The sequence below is a fragment of the Contarinia nasturtii genome, unplaced genomic scaffold (genome assembly GCF_009176525.2).
Source record: "Contarinia nasturtii isolate CC-2019 unplaced genomic scaffold, AAFC_CNas_1.1 Cnas_scaffold_1037, whole genome shotgun sequence".
In the NCBI taxonomy this organism is placed as follows: domain Eukaryota; kingdom Metazoa; phylum Arthropoda; class Insecta; order Diptera; family Cecidomyiidae; genus Contarinia; species Contarinia nasturtii.
The window spans coordinates 7,236,411-7,258,063 of NW_022198383.1; the positions used below are offsets into that span (position 1 = coordinate 7,236,411).

The 21,653-nt window shown below is 34.9% G+C and overlaps 1 protein-coding gene across 1 annotated transcript in view; it reads left to right on the plus strand.

Moving 5' to 3' along the window:
- The window catches only part of LOC116344350 (caskin-1-like), a 103,004-nt gene that overhangs the window by 17,866 nt on the left and 63,485 nt on the right, over window positions 1-21,653 (plus strand). The window contains exon 2 of the mRNA XM_031772844.1: window positions 18,693-20,132. Coding sequence (XP_031628704.1) covers window positions 19,764-20,132 — 369 coding nt within the window. The 5' untranslated portion in view covers window positions 18,693-19,763. The remainder of the gene's footprint in view (window positions 1-18,692; window positions 20,133-21,653) is intronic.

A 21,653-nucleotide genomic window follows, 5' to 3' on the forward strand; every position in this document is an offset into this window, starting at 1 on the left:
TGCCGGCGGAGGGAGAGATACATTTTATGTCTGTCATCGCATTCAGTAGTTTATCGCAGCCACATTGTCCAAATGCATGGCATTTGCAAGAGTCCATACATAAAAACTACTATGCTCGGTCGCAAGACTTCAAGAGAAAAACTTATATCTCCTGTATCTACATGGTACTGTATATGTGTCGTTGAATGTTTGTTTTAGCTGTGACCGCAATTATATGCTACTAAAACATTATACGTCAAATAACAATATTATAAAAATATTTCTACTTGAGGAAAATTAACAGCGATTAATTCGCCGCTGAAATAGAGAAATCCAAATACATGTTATTATTACGAGAGCCGTATTTGTATACATAAATCTTGTGTGTCACGATGCTATTAATAACCAAATACAGTGAACACGTGGAAATATCGCAGCGATAGCATTTGTGCGAAAATTGAGTTCAAACATTCGCTGGCCCCAAAAAAAGACACATTTTGTGAAGAAAAAAACAAAGATTTCTATTCTATTTCACTAATAAATTAAGTCGGAGAAAACAATGGCCATGGTTTATTTAATATTCGTGTGAGCGGTTAATGCGTTTTAACAGTATAAATTGATATCCGAATATAGAAATCTCGAATTCTCACAAACGATTTCAATGAGCACATAACAATTGCAAATGAGAAATCAAAACCATCTCATCGATGGCATCAAATGTCACAGTAAAATCAATACACATAGTGTACATTTCACAGACTATTAACATCCAACGGAATTCCTAATTGGTCAGATATTAAACAGACGATGAAGTCTCTTGTCTATGGGAGACAAGTAAATCGGCTCGAATCGTTGATGGACACTGCTTCATACACATCATAAAAGTCCAAAAATGAAATTTCATCTCTCGAATATTGGCATATCAAATATCAAACAAGCGATTTATAATATTGTACACGATTTTCTACATTGATTTTTCTGTTGCCTCGTTCGATTTCACTCATGACATGACTTTAACAAATTTATTAACGGGAAAAATAAATAAAATTGTCATAAATTGTGAGTAAATCACGAAGATTTATTGAGTTTTTTTTCTATCAAAAAAAGTCTGTATTTTTTTTACATTATGCTTTTATCGTGTTATAATCGCCAGCACATAGATCTTGTATTGAATGTTGAATACAAAAGACGCTGCTAAGTGAAAAACCAAAAACAAAACAACCAAGAGCAGAATTAATATACAAATTACCAAATCAAATGGATCGATTTAAACATTGAGATTTATCGTTTTTGTTTGCTTTCTGTGTGGCTGATTTAGTGTGTGTGGTGGACAAAAAAAGACGCATCACAGTTGGTTGCTAAAGTGAAACCATGTTTTTGTCAATCAAATCGATTACGAAGTTTAACGATCTCAATATATGCAAAAGAATCTGGGAGCATATGCGAGTCACAGGTGGCTAAATGATTTCAAACACCACCGAGAAAGAAATGTCCGTGGCATCAAAACTAGCTAATTTCAAATAAATCCCACCAAGCCCACACACACTATCATGCTCGAACACGTAGCTAGTTTTCGAACTGGCTGCGAGAAACGACAATTTATCAATACAACGTAAATGAATACCTGCGGGCCATTTATTATTTGAGCAACGGAAACGTACGGTCAATCTGAATTTTCATTTCGACAAAAATTCTCAACATTCAAATGAGAGAGAGAGATGTTGCTTCATCATGAGTGTGTGCACATTAATCAGAATTATGAAGTTTTTGAGAATTCAATTTTCTGAAATGTCGATAAATTTGTAGTTTTTTTCTTCTCTATTTTGAACAGAAATCATAGTGAATTAGTGTGTTTCAAAGTCACCACTAATTTAGGCGAATCTTCGTCATTCAAAAGGCACTCAAATTGAGCTCAAATTTAGTAAAAGATAATTGAATGATTCCACTGTTGAATAGTCGAATACAAAAGAAACCGGCCAAAAATGATAATAAAGCACCGAATTATCGTCATAAAATTGAAATAAAGCCAGATCAATAGACGAATTTTATGAAAATGGTTGAGTTAATACTTTGACGCCGTAATATTTAAACGGTATTTTGTTTTACAATAAAAAAAAAAATGATATCGAATTGAATGGAATGGATAAAATAAAAGTGGTCTTCATTTGGAATCATTGATGACTGCAATATTCATATATGTATCGAAATATGGAACTGGTTTTGCATTTCATATCGCACGAATTAATACTTAACGATTCACAGAGTGCTTCTGTTGGTTTCGAATGAATATGTTTTTTTTCCATTTCACTATATTTGAGTATAATAATTTAGTTGTCAAAACCAGTTAATCGAACGGTTCAAACTATACTATTTGCGGCTGAGTATATCGTAAAAATGATAAACACATTTAGATAACAATGTAAATTTAAATCTACCCACTTCGATACACGAAACAATATATTCATATATAGTATTTACAATGAAATAACAACGATAATCTGACAGAGTGAAATATTTAAAATACTCAATGAAATCGAATCATTTTCGATAATTTCCATAAAATTTTTATCCCCAAACAAACAGAGTCAAATTTATATTGTGACACTCTTGTTCACGCTTTTGCTCTATCGACAATAACATACAATAGCATTTAAACCCACACAATTCGATTCAAAGAATTTTTTTTTAAAACACACAGAAAATTAATGAAATCGAAAACTGAAATCGGAGAGACAACAAGCAGCACAAGAATATAAGAAAACCGAAGATTTATGAAATATAAGTGCGCCCACAACGAGTATTTTGGTTCGATTGACAGATTTAGCACATGTTGTCGACAAAATAGAGAGAAAAAAGTGCATCGACTGTAATAAATATGCACTTACTTTCCAATTTAATGTCTAATTTCACTCTTCCGCAATACATGACCGAATTAACAGTGTCCCGAATCCGGGTATATGACTAATTTTGACATGGAACATGCACTTCATGTTTGCACAAAGAAAATGTGTTTTTTATTTAAGACGGAAATAAGATCACCAAAACTTAAGTGGCCAAAACAGCTTGTGTAGGGTAGATGCAATAGTAAGTTTGTGGATGAAACCACTCAGTGGATTCATCTCATGATCAACATCCATACGGTATTTAATGAATGAACTGTTCGTGTAAAATGTACCCCAGTTGTGTGCGTGTGTGTGTATTATTTTCAGTTTTGGCTTGAAATATGAGAGCACTAAACATAATCGAATGAGTATATATAAGAGTAAGAGTGCTGCACATGCGATATATTACACAAACATGCTGCAAACCGAAAATTTTGTTTCAAGACACGGACAAATCTGCATAAAAAGATCTATCTACGTGCTCGCAGCTGGCTGTTGTTTTCATACACTGGAATTTAAGCGCAAGAGTCGAGAATTTCCGCCTATTTCTCTCTTTTTTTTAATGTTTTCGGTTACACGTGCATGCATAGCACACAATTCCGATGATTCCGTATGTCACGCAAGAGAATGCATTGTGTTTGTTTCGAATGTTTATCTCGGCACTTGTTTGTTTGCATGTGTTTATGAATTTATTGATATCTTGTTTTCGGATGGGGTTTCGCCAAGAATCGCTTTATTTTCGGGCTACACTACCACTATCATCTTCGTAATTTGATGCATTCTACCATCATTCAACAAAGATGCAATGATTTCCAAGTATAATTCAACATAAACATTGAATAAATTAATTGGAAAAATCAATTTTGGATGTGGCCGTTCACAAGCCACCATGTTCCATATCCACTGTGTTTGCTTATTACTAATGGTAAAACATTCTCAAAATTTTTGGCGATGGTGAAGAGCGTGAAATTGAATTTTGCATGTGCATATTTTTCCATTCAATGCTATCGAATTAGATCCGGAAGGAAATATCAATGGAAGAAGGTAAAGCAAATATTAACATACATCGGGACATCGGGCGTGAAATAAGCGTGAGAGTGAGATGGTATGCATAGAGAAAATGGCAATTGCATTCTCTTCAATTCGGTATTATGCATATATATGCAAACAACAAAGACGATAGCGATTCGAATGAAGTGTTGCACATGCACCAGCACTGACGTGCCCAGCGAATCGTTAAATATGGAAATAATGGTTTTGACGGTTTCTTGTTGGTTGTATGTAACCAAAGCATGTGCTGCACAATACATTTTCGTCGTATTAATTTTCATCTGTGCTTCTCTGTCGTTGATGTGTTTTTTTTTGTTCTTTTTCGCTTCGTTCGATGTGATTTGAGCCGCGCCGAATTGGATAAAACTTGAACGGAAACTAAGACACATGGCATGCCGCCAGTCGTTTGCACATCAGCTGCACATCGGTCCAATCGAATGATACTCCCATTTGGTTTGTCTAAATACCTTCTCGCTGTGTGTGTGTGTTTGATATCATGTGGCCAGAACGAACGAAAGGATACAAACCAGCAATTAATGGAAAATTATCCAAACAAAAAAAAAACACCCAAAAAACAGACAACAAATACTATTAACAACCAAATCAATTGGAAAACGAATGAGAAATGCCATACGCCCACCGAATAATTTTTCGATTTCAAAATATTTATTGGGCTATTTTATGCTAAAACATTGACTTTTCTCCACCGATTATAACATTTTATGGCTTGAAATTGACTGTAAATTATTTGAATTGTGGCCAATGTGCATGGAGAAAAAGAGCGGCACATGCACTGATTAAAAACGAAATTTATGCCATTGATGGCAACGACAAAGTAAGCAGATTTTTTCGGCGTTGGTTTTTTTTTTCATCTCTTTTTTTAAATTCGACGACGACAAGTAATAATGAACGAACTTTCATATTCTTCCGCCAGTTCCATCATCATTTATCCAGCCTTCGCATGCATCGTCTATACACTATGTTCTGAAGTTAATAAATGAAACATCCAACGGAAATTAAAAACGAAAATAACAAGGAACGCGTTTAAAATGCTAATGAATTTTAAATTAAAAGTTCATAAAGAATACAAAAGTGGTCGAACACATACAGTGGCAGTGTGTATGATATGCCTTCCGAAAAAGGCATGCGAATGGCGTTGCGATTTCAGTGTATAGCGAAAATGGAGTTGAATTAAGTTAATTAGTTTCCATGGGATGAAATTAATTAATTGAAAAAAAATGAGACGGATACAAAAAATGGCGCGCATACACACTGGGATTGGGTGATTAATGATGATTTCATCGCAGTATGTGATGATCTAGCGATTGAACTCTTTCGTTCATAATTAATTGGTTCGCTCATACTTCTGATTCAAGATGTTACGCATGATAATGAAACAGAAAATCACACGCATTTTAAATAAATCTCAACAATGCCCGGATGACATGGATCCAAACAAAAGATCACTCCGATTCTTTTCATTTTTTAGTCTGATGTTGAGTTTTTGTCAGCGTTTTCAAAATTTTAAGAGAAACAAAAAATTTACCGGCATTTATGAGTTTCCGCAATGAAATACAACAATTTATTGCCTCAAACTGAGTAATAAACGTGGTTTGAGTGGCATTAAATCGAAGAACAGCGAAACTGTTTTGTAGCCAGAGTATATGAGTCGACGGCATGTGACGTTCTCGATACGGAAGGCAAACAAAGTATACCCAAGAAATTTACATAAATCAACTTTTGAAAGTATTTTGGATTATATTTTCCCTTTTTTTCCTTCGAAAAAGTCAGTGAAAAGAATTTTAGCGTGAAAAGCGAACAAGTGAGACGAGAAAAAGAAGAAAGACAAAGAAGTTCAAAGAAGGGTTTCCAATGTTGGCGCAAACACACAACTTTCGTTTTGTATAAGAAAGGAGAACGGGGGTTGTTGCACAGTCAATACGGTCACATTCACAAGCTTATAAAAATGTTTAATCAAAGCTATACTAGAAAAAAAGTTATTCGTTCTTCATCGAGGACTGCAGTCCTCTGCTTTTTTTCTCCCAAAACTACACGATGCTCCAAATACATTGAGAAAAGCACTATAGTCTCCTTCACTCTTTGGCTTAACAGCGTTTAACGAAGGCACCGCTAATTCTATACCGAGTACTGTTTGAAAATTCAACAGAACTTTAGCACTCGGAGAAAATTAGGCAAATACAAGAAAGCGAGAGAGAGAAAAAAAGTGTAGGCGAAAGAAATGTTTCCTTACGTTATTACGGAATTGATGTAAACAAACCAAGAATCGAAAAGGAAAAGAAACTTTTCTTCCAATGAATAGATGAGGAAAAAAAGTGAACAAAAAACCAAGAAAAAAACATTTTCTTGATCCGGTTTTTATATTGCCTTCATTTTTATTGTGTTTCTGTTTTTTTCCTCCTCTTCATATCTTATTTTTTGCGTGCAAACTCTTTTACACCCTTGTGCTCTTTTCAGCGAATAATGAAAACAAACGATGAGAGAAAACTCTCTCGAAATTTGAACAAACAAACAACAGCAAGAATGACATTGTTCAGTATAAAGTCACTTTTACTTGGGTAACGACGTGTCTTTGCCAATAATTTTTTTGCATTAAAAACTTCAAGTTGTCAAAACTTAAAGTTGGCAAACGTTGTACACGTTTTCATTTTGACAACAGCTCAACAGACACACTCGATGTCATCGAAGTTAAAGAGACACACAATACGCCAATTTCATCGTCTTTTTTATGGGTTTGATATTAAAAGTTCGAGGTAATTAAAAATATCAATTTCAAATGACTTTGTATGTGTGTGCGTGTGTGAGTGAACGCACTGAACCAACATAAAACTGGCATTTCCACAGAATTCTTCCTTTTATTGTAACTCGTTCCTCACTGCTGCATTCCAATGTATTTTTGATAAACGAAACTATACGATTGACATTTTATGGAATAAATCCACAACGATAGATGTTAATAATAACGATGCAATCTTGTATTTAAAAGAAAAAACAGCAAAAACATACAGAATTGCAATGAAACATTGAACGATTGCAATACGGCTGAGTTAGTTTGATATCATTTAAAACTAAAGTACCGAGATGATTAAAAAGTAGTAGAGATCAAGAATAGATCGTTCCGAACGATATAAAGTTAAATACACCATTTCTAAATGGGTGATTATTAAATTTGATGGTCTGCGTATATTGAGCGTTATATTAAATTATTGCTCGATACTTTGAAGCGCGGCAAGAGAGACAGAACAATCATCGTTAAATTCGTTAAATGAAATTTATTGCGTCATTTTTATGACTTGAAAGGCGAATCGTGTTGAACGCAGATTTCATGTTCGCTCTTTCTCTCGTTTTGCCCTCTAATAAAATGAGTGCAATGTTGCGTTCGTCGTCGTCGGCTGTCATTCGATCTCTGGCCGAGGTTCATCATCGCATTCTCGTCTTGTAACGCGCACCAATTGGAGCGCGCACCAATTCAATCAAACAAACCAGCAACAACAAAAAAATGTATACACAAGTGATGTTGTTAGTTGTTGTCTTTTTTTTGCTTCTCATTTATCCATAGAGGTTCTTTCGTGCGCGTAAAAGATTTCATAGCCGTTCAATGTGAACGACAAACGCGCAAAAATATCCCACAAACAAAAAAACCACGTTAAAGAAAACGGGCATAAAACAAAACACAATAAGCTGACATAAAGAGAAATGAACCGCGTGCATTTTAAGCGTAATAAATTGAATACGCGGCGAAATGGCAACGCACAATGTATACATGTTGATAGTACATACCACATACAACATATCTATATCACTGAATCTAGCCATAACTCACTGTTTGCATTTGATGAGAATACACACAGCCTAAGATGTTCGAACGAAGAACACACCACCGACCGTACGAACAAATCTAGCAAATAAATGAAAGAAAAACAAACGGCGCAAACCAAATCGGCGCTGCCATAAAAAAGGGAAACACGTCGTCGAAACAACGAAAATATAAATTCTATATATCGTTCAAACGCACAGTCCAAAATGAAATTGAACGAAGACGATATGAAGCATAAGAAAATAAAAGAGTGAATAATATATCCCTTATGTGATTTCATTCGACATCGGTGACAATAATAATGCAGTGACATTCCTCTTCAGGGCTGAGAGAGAGAGAGAGAGAGAAAAAACCGCTTCACTTCGATGTGATTCAATACTGCTGATGGATACAATAATCACTGTATGTGTGTAGAAGTACAACAACAAGCACTGTGCTCATTGTCAAATCGCATTGAATGATATTCAGACAAAACGAAAACAATGCCAGTGTCATTGGTAAAACCACAGAACATATCTCGCTAATATGATGCTCGTGAATGGTTGTGCATTCGCGTTACTATTAACATCAGTTTTACAGTCAAATAGAGTTCATATTACTGACAATAAAGTTTGGTTGTGTTTTTTTTTTCTTTCTTCATTTTCCATTATATGTTTGTTTTCGATGCTTCTTTTGTTTTATCGACGAAGATATGTCGAAGAGAATACTGCTTCAACGCAAAACATACACACAAACCAAATGGGGATTTCATGCCAAACAAAGTGTTTAAGAACCCAAAAGCAAAAGAGAACGATCGGATTGTAATAACAATCTTAAATGTGGACGCTCACGTTCAGGCACGTCGAACCAAAGTGAAAAAAGTCGAGATTTTTTTTTTATATATGAAATCCATTTTCGACCAATATAAGTCAATAAATCTTTCAAGTATCTATTCCGTCGGCAATATGCGGTTAGACAACAGGACACACAAACATAGCTACGGATAAGTAACACGTATGTGTGTAGCCGAGCACACAAACTGGCCAAAGCCAAGAAGACACACATCACAGATGCACTGTGTGTGTAGCAAAAATACTTTGAGTTCACCACATTACATGTGGATCATATTTAATATCTCCATAGATATATATAAAAATGTAACTATTATGCGCGCGTTATGTGTTTGGCAATTTCCAGTCATATTTTATAGGTTCATAACATCGTCCATATATGTATAATAGACAGCCTGAAACAACGATCAAATACAAACACATGAGCGAGTGTGCGCGCAAAAAAGAACGAAGCAATTCACAAGGAAAAACGATGTAGAAAAAAAAAATTGGATGAGAAAAAGTATCATGTGAAACGCAAACCAGCGCGCTCTCTGCAAATTCCTCGGAGTTTGCAAATGGAAGCAGCAAATTATGATTGCTTTTGTTCGCGTCTTCGACGATACGTTGTTGGGGATATGTTCTTTCTTTCGTGTGCAACAACACGCATCAAAGAAATAAATAAATTTCATTTTATTTTGGATATTTTGGATACGAATTCGAATTCCATACAATTCTTTGAACTGCTACAGTTGGCGCCATCGACGCACTCCACTGTTGCTGCTGTGGTTATTGTTGTTATTTCAGGCCCGAAGGTATTCGAATTGTGTTGCTTTATTTTTGGGTTCAAATTCTTCTCTTTTTTTGATAATCAATTTTGTGCGGTTCTTCATGATTTGGCCCGATTTTTGATGAGCTTGCTTTCATCATATCGTATCGTCGTAAACAAATGAATTATCTGATCAATAGAACAAAATCCAATTGGCAAATGGATTGATTTCGGTGATGGCAAAAAACTGCACTCAATTTGAAATGAAGCAACCCAATTTCTTCCAATGAGGACAAAAACTTCAATAGAGAATGCATAACCGAGGGCAATTTTGAATATTTTGGAAATTACAGTATTACTTTTGTGTCTTTTTTTGTATGTATGGGACACGTTATATGAACTAATAAAACCATGCTTTGTATGTGACACCACTCATAAATATTCGATAGGTTTTATCGATCGATATGGGAATGGCATAATCTAAGCATGTTCAGCGCCAACATGAGTTGAATGCTGGGAAAGGAATGTCACATCGAGTACTTTTTAAATTAATTTTCCGTCATTTTGCCTCGTATAATAACGTCTGGTCAAAAGCAATTTTCATGGTTTCAATGTAGCAGAATCAGCATAAGAATGGCCACTGTGACCGATATATTCCATTTAAAATTCAAGTGTGCTATGAATTTGTTTGGTCTTCGACTCAATTGAATCTCGAATAAAAACATTCTCTTGCGGTTTTACAAATGATTTCAGAATATGCATGCATTCGATATTTATTGTTAACCCATTTTCATTTGCGAACAGAAAAGTTTGCGTCTATCGAAGGTTGAGTCGAATATTTGGTTAAAGTTAAGTGCAATGGATTCGATTTCTGGGTCAGTTGATTATGAATCTACCGCTTTCGATGAAACCATGACAATATACTGAATTGCAAAAGACATATATTGAATGTTGAATACACATATTGGAGAGGTAAACGAAGAGAATATGTGAAAAGCAAGACTCACACACAATTCCATATTTCAAATATTTACACAGCTTTAAGAGAGGAATGGAATATCATAACAGTAGCAAAATCTTCAAAGAACGGAGTCTGTGGTGCAAAGCCAAACAATATGACGACTTCGTCCATTCAATCGAATAATATTTATTTATTGAAGAAAACCGTATTCATATTATAAATCACTTGAATATTCATTTATCCCGTAATTCACATGCTAAACTGGAAGCAAGAGGGAGAGAGAGAGAGAGAGAGAGAATTGACATGTTTAGATTTTCTCGTCGGTCGTTTTGGCATTTTGACAATTTGAATTTGTTGCGAAATTGTTCGGAAATAATAATAATAGAAGTGGTTCGTTTGTCGAAATATCGTTGTCACCAAAAATACGGATTCGGGTCGACATTTCCCCAAATTCACTTTGTCACTTATTAAAGTAGAAAAGCATTTATTATATGGATTTATCTCAAGTGGATTGCGACCAAATGAACTTCTGAAGAGGTACTCCGTCTCTAAATTTACCGATTTTCGTTTTTCTCTTTCATTTTCTTTTTGTTCGTTGTCGTTCTTCGTCTGTTTGTTTGTAGACACGGGTCGAAGGTTAGATTAAACTATAACAACATCAATAAATTTTCATCTGAAATCAATAAATAGTTTTCAATTTTTTTCCCATTGTCGTGATATTCGGTTGATTGTTATTAATATTGCCACATATAACCATTGGTGCATTATGTTCGATGTCGAACAATGGCCGAAATGAATAGATGAAAAAATAAATACTGTTTGCTTTTGAACACAAAAACTATATTCACATAAGTTATGGCTTTAGCCTTAGCCGATCAATTGATCGCTTACCTATTTTATAATGAATTCCATCAAATATCACACAGCCTACGATATACATTATTTTCAAAGAAAACTAATAACAATATTTTCCTAACCAATCGATTCTGGCTATAATAATAAGGTTTATCGGCGGCAATTTTTCTCTCAATTTTGCTCTGCAATACAATCTCTTGCTCTCCTTCTCTCACCGTGTGTGTTTGTTTGCAAATGGATTTTGCGTTTGCTTCACAACGTTCATAAATTTGTTTTGTTTTCATTAGATTTGGTGTCGTGTGCTTTTGTTTTCAATCTCGTTATAAGCCAACTGAATTGTTTTGCTCACATGAGACACATGCTCCTTGTTCTCTTATTTCTTCTCTCTCTCCCTCCCTCTCTATCTCTGTATGTCTCAAATTTGTGCAATCAGCTTCGCCATTGTTGTCAATTCAGTTTGGTCTCTTTAGTCTGCACTCGTTCCATATATATTCACTAATACGCTTCATATGTATTAAATTCTCACGTAGATTTCCCATCAATTTTCATGCTTGTTTCATCCACTCGACAAATATTTATCAGGCACCAATTTTTATGCACGAAACCATTTTATGTTTGGCCATTTGGCTAACGCTGTTTGTCATGTAATACAGCATATAATTTTTTTTTCTATTTCGATTCATGTTCAGACAAAATTCAAGCACGAACTCGCCGATTTATTATGGTTCTGGGCAGAGAACAATTTTTCATGTCAACTTTGTCATTGTTGTTTCGTTTTTCTCTCGATCTTTTCAGTCTTTTTTTGTATCATTTGACAAGTTAGTTGTCGACGTTGGAAAAACTTATATTTTCATATGATCCGATGTTCATGATTTTATAAAACACCGTTATAAAACAAAAATCCGAAATCAGTTATCCAACACAATTCAATGTTGGTTTTCCTGCAATACAAATAGATAGTTTATTCAAATGATCGTGAATAAAAAAGACGTTGATTTACAAAATTGATATTCGATGAGTTTCCGATTAACCTCTAACACGTCTCATTCTCTTCGTGAATCAAACGGTTTTATTTTTTGATTCACTGCGTGTGGCCACTTTTTTCCACTGTTTTTATGTCATTTTTCATCGATGTCGTTTTTTCTAATGGTGAAAGGCGATTCGTCAATCTGCTCGAGCCGGAAATCCATCAATGATTCCATCAAAACAATGAACAAGTACATAAATATATCATATTTCGAATGACCGAAAAAACGCAATATGAGTTACTCTGAGTACTTTCTGTAATAGGGTCTCTTTTCTATTAGAGAGCGTGCAAAAGCTGTTTTTTTTCTATCAAATATAAATGTTTTGTTATCGAAATTGTATTCGACAAAAAGAATGTGTGTCCAAATGTCATATAATGTAATAGTTCAAATGGTTACAGTTAAACTTGGCCAAATTGATGATTGTTGATATTGCACAACAAAATCAACAGAAATACATTATTACAAAAGTTGGACACTTATTATATTTGTTTTCTTTATTGATTTTGGCTGGACGTTAAAAGTTTCTTTTTTCGCTCGATGCCATTCACATTCGAATTTATCATGTATGTGTCACAAGCACGGGGTCAAATGGATGTTGACAGCAGATTTATGATTATCTGGAAACAGTTCATTTCAACACGTTTTCGAAATGAATTCACAATCTCTATCGAGTTTCGATTAAACCGACTGGCCGTTTTTTTTGGCGTCGTCTCTTTCGAAAGGAAATTATGTGCTTTAATCCGAAAGAAAATAAATGCAGCATAATTTAGCATAGGCAACACGGTCATCGCAGGCAACGATTGAATAATTCAAAAGGCCGACGTTAGCGTTGAGTTGGGGGGGAGAAAACATCAAAGTAAAAAAAGAAAAATCAAGAAAAAACAACAACAGAATCAATCTGGTAACGACGACGACAAATTTAACGAGAAAAGTTCATGGTAAGTGGCGATGGGTCGCGGGCGCAATTTTACATTCGCTTTTTATGTGCACCATTCTCTTAGCTCTCAGCATGAAATCCGGAATCAAATTTGGATTTGTATATGAAATCCATTTTGGGCGAGCACTTAATGATAAACCTATTACGATTCCATTTGTTTTCCATTTTTCATGTGTCAAATTTTATGTAGTCGTCGTGTCGTATTGCCATAACTAACCCCTTACAGAACAGAGAAGACGAGAGAGAGAGAAAAAAAACAACAAACTACCGCAAGTCTATTTTCGCACAGTCTATATGGTGAATCTAACTACAGAGAGCAAAATAGAGTCGAAAGAAAAGTGGATTTAATCACATTGATGTAAAGTATTTGCGTAAACTAAGCTGTTTGCTTTGAAAACGTTTTATTGCTTTAATGCACAATTCGGCATCTTCAATGCGCCAATGTGCAAATTGAATGGTGGAACGTCAACGAGAGAATGAAAAGAAATGAAATAAGTATAGAAGAAGAAAAAACCAATGCCTTTCCCCCTGCCGCCGGTTTCTTTATTCACTGGCATTCACTGTGAGTACAAGCGCGCCATGTAAATAAATAAAAGGAAATGAGTGTATAATGTGTGCGCACACAGGAAAGAAGAAGAATTGCAATATAAGCAATAAAAATATTCGATTGGATTTCTTTTCGGTATTTTTTTACACTCTCTTCTTTCGCCCTCTCTCCCTTGGCGTTGTCATTTCTCTCGTTAAATGTGTCTTAGTGCTTTTGCTTTGATATAATGTAAACGTCGCTCGGCTTTCAATTCAATCGTTTTCGAAATCCGTTTTACAAACTTTTATTAGGAGGTAGTGGCTGATTCTCGGTGCTCTATGAGAAATGAAACTGAAGTGGAGACGCTTGGCGAATAACAGCACTATTTTTGATCGAAAAAAAAAATCCGCATGGAATCCGATTTGTAAAGAGGTGCAGAAAAGAGTTCGTCACGCGTTTTTCACTGTTTTTGCTCAGTGCGCTAGACACGCCAAATGCGCCGGAACTACGTACACACGATTTCGCATCATATTAAATACGTATAAATCTTCTGCTGAATGGGAAAAGAGCAAAAAAAGGGAAATTCTGTTGCAGCAACCAGAAACACATTTGTAATTGAACAACGAATGCACGTTTAAACGATACGATATTGTAAGCGGAAAGAATAATATTAGTTTATAAACATTAAAAAACCGATTTATTTTTATTCATCGATGTCAATTTATATGAGTATATGAAAACACATTCACTGCGACGTACAACGATTTCGATGCACTCGATCGGAATGTCATGCGTTCAATGCGGAACATTGCGGGAGTGAGAGAGAGACGACGAGCAAATGGAAAAGAGCAAAAAGTCGTATACATTTTGGTACCTATCAATAACGACGTGTGTCCTGCCCATTTGAAGTAACTGCTGGGCTTCCGACAATAACACAAGCAGCAACGGTGTGATTTCAAGAATGTCACTGAATTTAATATCACCTTTTGGCTTCTGATGTTGTCGATGTCAACGGCATTTCAAGTCAGTGGAAAATCACATCGATATGTTTAACTTGATGGGCACGCCAATGACGACCATTCCATTCTGTGTTCTCTTTGTTTTTCCCATCATCAGCAACGACGATGCTGAAAATTCATGCCAATTGTGAATTCAATTGAATGACGAATGAGAGAAAGACGAAGAGAGATTGAAGAAAAACCAGTAAATCTGCTGTTCAACATTTATTACGTATAATGAAGCTAATGACCATAATTGATCTTGTTCAAACAACTACAAAATCAATGCATTAAAAATCTACAACATATTCAATGCTCAACAAAAACAAACATATTTTATGATGGCCAATTTAATGAAGCGGCATTTCACAATCAAATTGTCTTATTGACTGACTGCTTATTCCCAACTATTCTTCTTTTATTGCTATTAATAAATTGGTGATTTATTACGAAATGATGGTCAATTTAATTCACAGTCAAAAATATTTTCCCAGTGATACCAGAGAAAAAATCCACATAAATTGGTCAGTCCACGCTATTTACTTTTGACAATAAAATGTTTCATAACAACTGACAATTTCGGACAACTAATGATGTAAGCGAAAAAAGAACGTACGAACATTTTTAAGTATTCAATCAAATACAGGTGCGTTTCAGTTGAAACTCGAAGACAAACAAAAAAATTGATAATTTACTTATCAAAAATGACTTTATTAAATAAATGCTGTCCACAAAAAAGAAAAACGCAAAATTGTTCATTAAAATTATTATCTCAATTGAATTTCTGAAGTTGTTAAAAAAAAGCACAAAAGAATTTTTGCCAGTTGCCACAAGTGTAATTTCTTTTTATGTGTGAAACAGGTGCGAATGGACAACACGAAGAATAAAAAAAATATGTGAAACAAGTGTTAGCTAAGGAACTCTTTCCATAAGATGAGAATAAAAATAAAAGAACGAAAAAAATCCGGGTAAAAATAAAATAATTTGAGGTTTGCCATAGAATAAAATGCCAGAAAATCGTATTTTGCAAAACGCAATTCTAAAAAAAAAATTCTAGAATATTGTGTAAGGCAACTTGATGCAAGCACTTAATTCGCCCAAACCAAATCTACTTATAATGCTACATGGCTCAACGAACTGATGAAATTCTTTCAGGAAACATTTCATGTTACGTAAAATTGCTGAAACAAAAAAAAAATCTTCTCCGAATCCAAACCATCTTAAATTTATTAAAGAGCTCGCTCTCTCTTGTTTGATTTCACTTTGGTCTGTATATATTTTTTTTCGAAGCCGCAAAGATCTCTCCGACAAAAAACAGATGCCGCTTACGTGCAGATTTCCGACGTTCGTAACTGTTGCAATGTTGTCGTGAAATGCACGATGTCGTTTTTCGGCATCAGATGCGCCAGCCTATATAATTTTCAGCATGATTTTAGTTGCGATTCCATTACCTTTGAGCCGAGTGAATACGGTTAACTTGACTTGATTCGCCGGTGGTCTGAATTTCTTGTTGCCAAATTCGTGCATTGCATTGCGCTCAGTTGATCAGATCGCAGCAACAACGGTGCTCGGTTTTTTTTCGTTGGTTTCATTACAGTTTTTTTTTTTTCATTTCTGTTCATGAGCACATGCCCTTAAATTGTCTTCGGCTCTTTTATGTCCTTCATTTTTCTGTAGCGCTTTCCATACGCACGTTTTTATGATGCATCACAATCTGTTGCTCGTTTTCTTCATGCTTGTGCAGTTTTTTTTTTCGTTTACAATTTGTCTTTAGTTCATTTTACTTATATTGCGGTTGGTCGACTTATTTTGGTTGTTTAAATCTCGATAATTAGAACTCACAACTAATTGCAGTCATTTATTTATGAAGTTATATTTTGCCTGTGAGAATGAATTTGATGAGTAAAATGCGAGTGCATGCATGCATTCAATTTCATATTTTTTCCAAACCCGTTTTTTATGATGTGTACCCACATCAAATACTACGATAATTTCATATATGTTTGCATTCTTTTGCGGGTAATTTGAATCAATATTCCTTACGCTCTCGCATAAGAAAAAACTCTTATCGAACAATGCTTAAAATAATGCCATAATTGCTGAAAATAAACTGGTATATCAGATCATGTATTATTTATTCGTAGTCTTTTTTCTTCAATAAAATCAATAATCGGTTATATTTTCTTACATTGTTTCTTACACAAATACACAATCTGAAAACAAATTACGCATTATGTTGTTGCTGTTATTGTTCCGATTTTAAATATCAGCGACAAAACATGCGCTCGTACAATGACCCAATCTGAACGAATGCCTGAACTCATCAAAAATGCAATATTCATTTCATGGAATTATCGAAAGAAAAAATTGACAACGTACGAACGGCGCTATGCTATCATTGTGCAATAATATACGACGACGGTCGACGTATGTCAGCCTGCAATCGTTTGCATTTTACAATGCGGAGTTTACATCGACAAAATCAGGTCACATATTATCAAAAGTGATGTTTCCGTCATTGCAATAGGGGGCATTAGTCAAAATGTGTTCCTTTAGCACTGTTATTACATTGCCATTGTTCTTTTTCATTCCGCTGCAGGAATTGCCATTGAATTGTATTATACAGCTTTGCGAACATTTAGTAAATTTCAAATATGCAGTAAGGAAATTTAATTCAACATTAAGTTGCTCATAAATGCCAAAAATGAGTTTTGAGTTTGATTCGGGGAAGAAATTACTTTATTTTGATACTTTTTGTGTTACACTGATTGACGATGTTTTGTTCAGAGAAAAAAAATGATATTCCAAAAATAAGTTGATAGTCTTTTTTCCCTTGTTTTTATTTTTACATTCTCTATCGAATATGCAAGGGAAAATATTGAACGTATTCTATTTTGCTGCAAGCAAAAAAGATAAAGACAGCGAATGGATACAGCACGGAAAATATATGATTCTTTCAAACATTCAAACACAGACACAGCAAATAATTACATGCTTCATATGGTCGCTGCCCATGATGATAAATTCGATCATTCTTTTTGGCTGACACGTAATTTATTTTATTTTTCTGAAATATAAAACAGTTAATTCAATTTTGAACGCAAAATGTCCGAAAAAGTGCATTTAATACGACACGATAAAAAAAAAAGACTCTCACCAAAATTTCACAACGATATTGTTGTTGATGTGCTTTGATTATTTTTTTTTCTTTCTCTTTTCGTATTTCATTCATTTCTCTATGCTGTAACTTCGCTTTGAATTTTTCGTCATCATCGTCGTTGTTGTTGTGGGTATTTGGCATCGTTGTATTGAACATACCTAATTAGGCATCGTTGAACATTAATCGAATCTGTCATAGTCTGGAAGCGAAAGAAGACGAGAGCATGTTTTCACGTCACTTTTGCCGAGAGTGCGCTCCAGCAATAAATATCAAGCATACAACCACGAACAAGCAATAAAGCGAGAATAACTACGTTTTGGCATGTCAACAACATGCGATTTTATTCCAATTATGTGTATATAACCATATTCAAGTGACATTTTGATAATTTTTCGTTTCGATGAAAAAACGACAATGCTGACGTTCCCAAAGGATTCCATCTCTGATTATTTAGTTCTGATGTTTTTTTTATCGCTGTTGCTTTATTTTTCTTCAAATTTTTCTAAACTTTAAACACGAGGGAGAAAATCTGTGTACTATACGCTTTGATTATATTGAGCTGCAGGCAATACACGTTGGCTGTCGCTATCCGATTTTATTTTTTTCATTTTACTTCTTCTTACTACGGTTAAATTTAAACTATATGCATAAAGATAAGGCCAAATCTGTTGCAAAGGCGCGCAAAAAAAGCAACAAGACATGGCATAATTTTCATCAAATCGATAATGATCTCATGAATATGTAACTTTCACTTTGTGAAATTAGTCACATTTTTCACGCTTCAACATTTTACGTCCGTCATTTTTTGATATGAATTTTGATCAACATCTTTTTCAGCATTTTTTTTAACAACCAAAATTCATAATGTTCATTCGTGTTTTTTTCTTTCGTTTCTCTTTACAGACATCTGCTGAGAACTGGATGCGGGGTGTTATTTAAACATCGTACGAACGTTAGGAACAAGTATTTCTTCCGCAATTTTTTTTTTGTTTGCTGTTCGTTCGTGCATGCATTTCGAACGCTGTGCTTCAGTTCAATCCAATGGTTTCAAAAATTTATAAAGAAATTAAAATGACTACAACGAATAATTCCAACAAAATATTTAATTACATATTATTAAAATAAAACACAGAGAGTCGCGAATAAAGCGTACGGGCGAAAGAGAAAGAAAATAAAACGACAAGAGAAAAAAAATAACCACACGAAACGGCAGGAAAATTTGGCCAAGAAACGACGACGAAGAAAGTAATGCAAAAAAAAACTTAATTTAAATAAAAGAACCAGCACAACTTGAAATTGCGTCAAGAGAAAAAAGCACACCAACTCAAACAAAAGCAGCACACGTAATAAGGAGGGAAACCCAAAACAAATATTCATATAAGCCTATGCAAAGAGAGTTGAGCGAGAACAATTGAGTTGAGCGAGTGCTGTGGAAGAAGCAGAGAAAAAACGCATCAAAAAACGACCAGAGGGAAAAAACAACTTCATCATAACTTGAAACCAAGCGAAAAACGCAAAAATAAAATAACCTAATTTACCAAATCGACGGAACGAAGAAACAAAATTTACGAAAAAAAAACCTCCTCACTATAATCTCGAGAAACAAAAGAACGGTTACGCAAAGCGGTAACACCAGTTTAAAACGAACGAATAATATCTGAATGCAGGACCATGGTAAATGTGCATCGATGCCTGAATGAGAGTGTGGCACGTAAGAAACAATTCGGTCGCTAAAAGGATCGCAGAACACGGAACTCAAACGAAAAAAATTCAAAGAACGTGTACATTAAAAAAAAAGAAGAGCGCCAGGCACGAGCACGACCAAAGTCTAGCTAGTAGTATATACTAGCTCAAACTGTACAACCACACTCACCACATTGAGTGAAAGAGGGGCAGCAACAGAGTCAAGACGGACGATAACGAGATCAAGAGAGAGAGTGAGAGAAAAAAACCAGTGAAAAGTGCAATTAAAATATGGCCACCAGCAATATTGTGTGCGAGTGGCTGCGAGCACTGGGTTTGGCACAATATGCCGAAAGTTTTCTCGATAACGGTTATGATGATTTGGAAATATGCAAACAGGTCGGCGATCCAGATTTGGATGCAATCGGCGTTGTTAATCCACAGCATCGTCACAAATTACTGAAAAGTGTACGTCAATTACGTGAAAAAGGTGCAGCCAGTGTTTATTTTATGCTCAATAGTGATATAAATGCGTTATCGGGTAGTTCGGAATATTTAAGTGGACGCGACAGTCCCCAGCTGAATGGATTAGATGCACTGATCATTGAACAATTGAACGCAGATGGAATACGGCTAACAGCACATCCATACTCAACACCGGTACGTACCAACATTCTTAAATTCTAATTCACTTCAATAGAATGTAACATTTTCTAAATTGAACTTTTTACCTTTTGCGGTTTTTCGATCTCGGCTTTTTTTATGGTTTGTATTCTAAAAGCCAACGCAATTATCGAGCATTTCTGTATGTACACACATAGACGACGTTCATTTCCTTGTTCACCCTATTTTCACCCGGACCCAAAATGCTCAAATGAAATCCATTGAAAAATATCGATTAACGATAGTGTGTCGAATTGATTTTGTAATTTATTCGAATAGGTGCATCCGCTACCGTTAGCACTGCAGCTAAGGAAATTATCTATTGCATAGAGTCACAATCAGGTGACCAGAAGCTATAGGCGCTTAGAGCTGTTTTATTAGATTACCATCCGTAATTTTCTTTGAATACCTTTTTTACCTGAATCGAATGGCCAATGTGCACACATGAAATATTCACCGGCTGCAACGCCTCCGAACTGCAAACTCATGTGGCACTTGATTTTCCTTTTCGGTCTTCGATGTTCATGCACCATGTACAATGGACGTTCTGCATATTATAAAATCTAAATGCATACTGTCATTTACACACAAAACACATACACACAAATTTCGGTTAAAACAAAAGCCGCACCACAATAAAAAAAACCTTATGGCGAATACAATGACTACTTGTTCGTTGTAAATTACCTATTAATGAAGCTAATAATGATGGTTTATATTTCTTGGATGTCTTTTGGTTCGGACCGTTTTTTTTTTTTTGTCATCGTTGTCTTGTTGTCTTTTGTTCGTTTTCGCTGTCGCACATCATGTGCAAGAATCAATAAAAAAAATGCATTTGGTTTGCCGTGTTCACCACTTTGATCAATGCATTTTGTGTTGTGCGTTCTCTTTCGTCCTCCAAACATTGTTTTTTTCTTCCTCCGTCGAAAATTTCCTTTGTTGAGGCGATAACAACAGATGTCTGCTGTCTTAAAAACACTCAACCTCAATGGATGGCATTCAACAGCTAAATAAATTTTACTCGAAAATATGTATTTCGGATGAACGAAAATAAAATAAAAAGTCGAATGAGTGAACAAAAATACACTGTGCGGCCAATTAGTGGCGGAAATACAGACCAACGCATTCTTAATTGGTTTTTTCTTCATCTTCTTTGAACATTTTGTTTTGTTTTAGATTGCTTAATTCGTTCATGATTCCATTTTTTTTTTTTTGTTTTTCTGCTTCTCTTCGCCAGTGAAGATTAATAATAAATGTTCATTAATGATTAAGAAATACCTGTTCGCATGAGAAAATGTGAACATACATGGCATTTCAACAAACTAATTCACCGAATGTTTAATGGAATTTATTTCGTGATCTTTTTGATCCTTAAATGCTATCTATCAAATGGTTTGAATCTCTTTATTCTCTCCCTATAATGATTATTTCATTGCATCAAATAGTTTTAAGTATAAAATTATCGCTTTAGAACGATAAATACCACACAGAAGTCAACGAAGATCATGGTTTTATCAT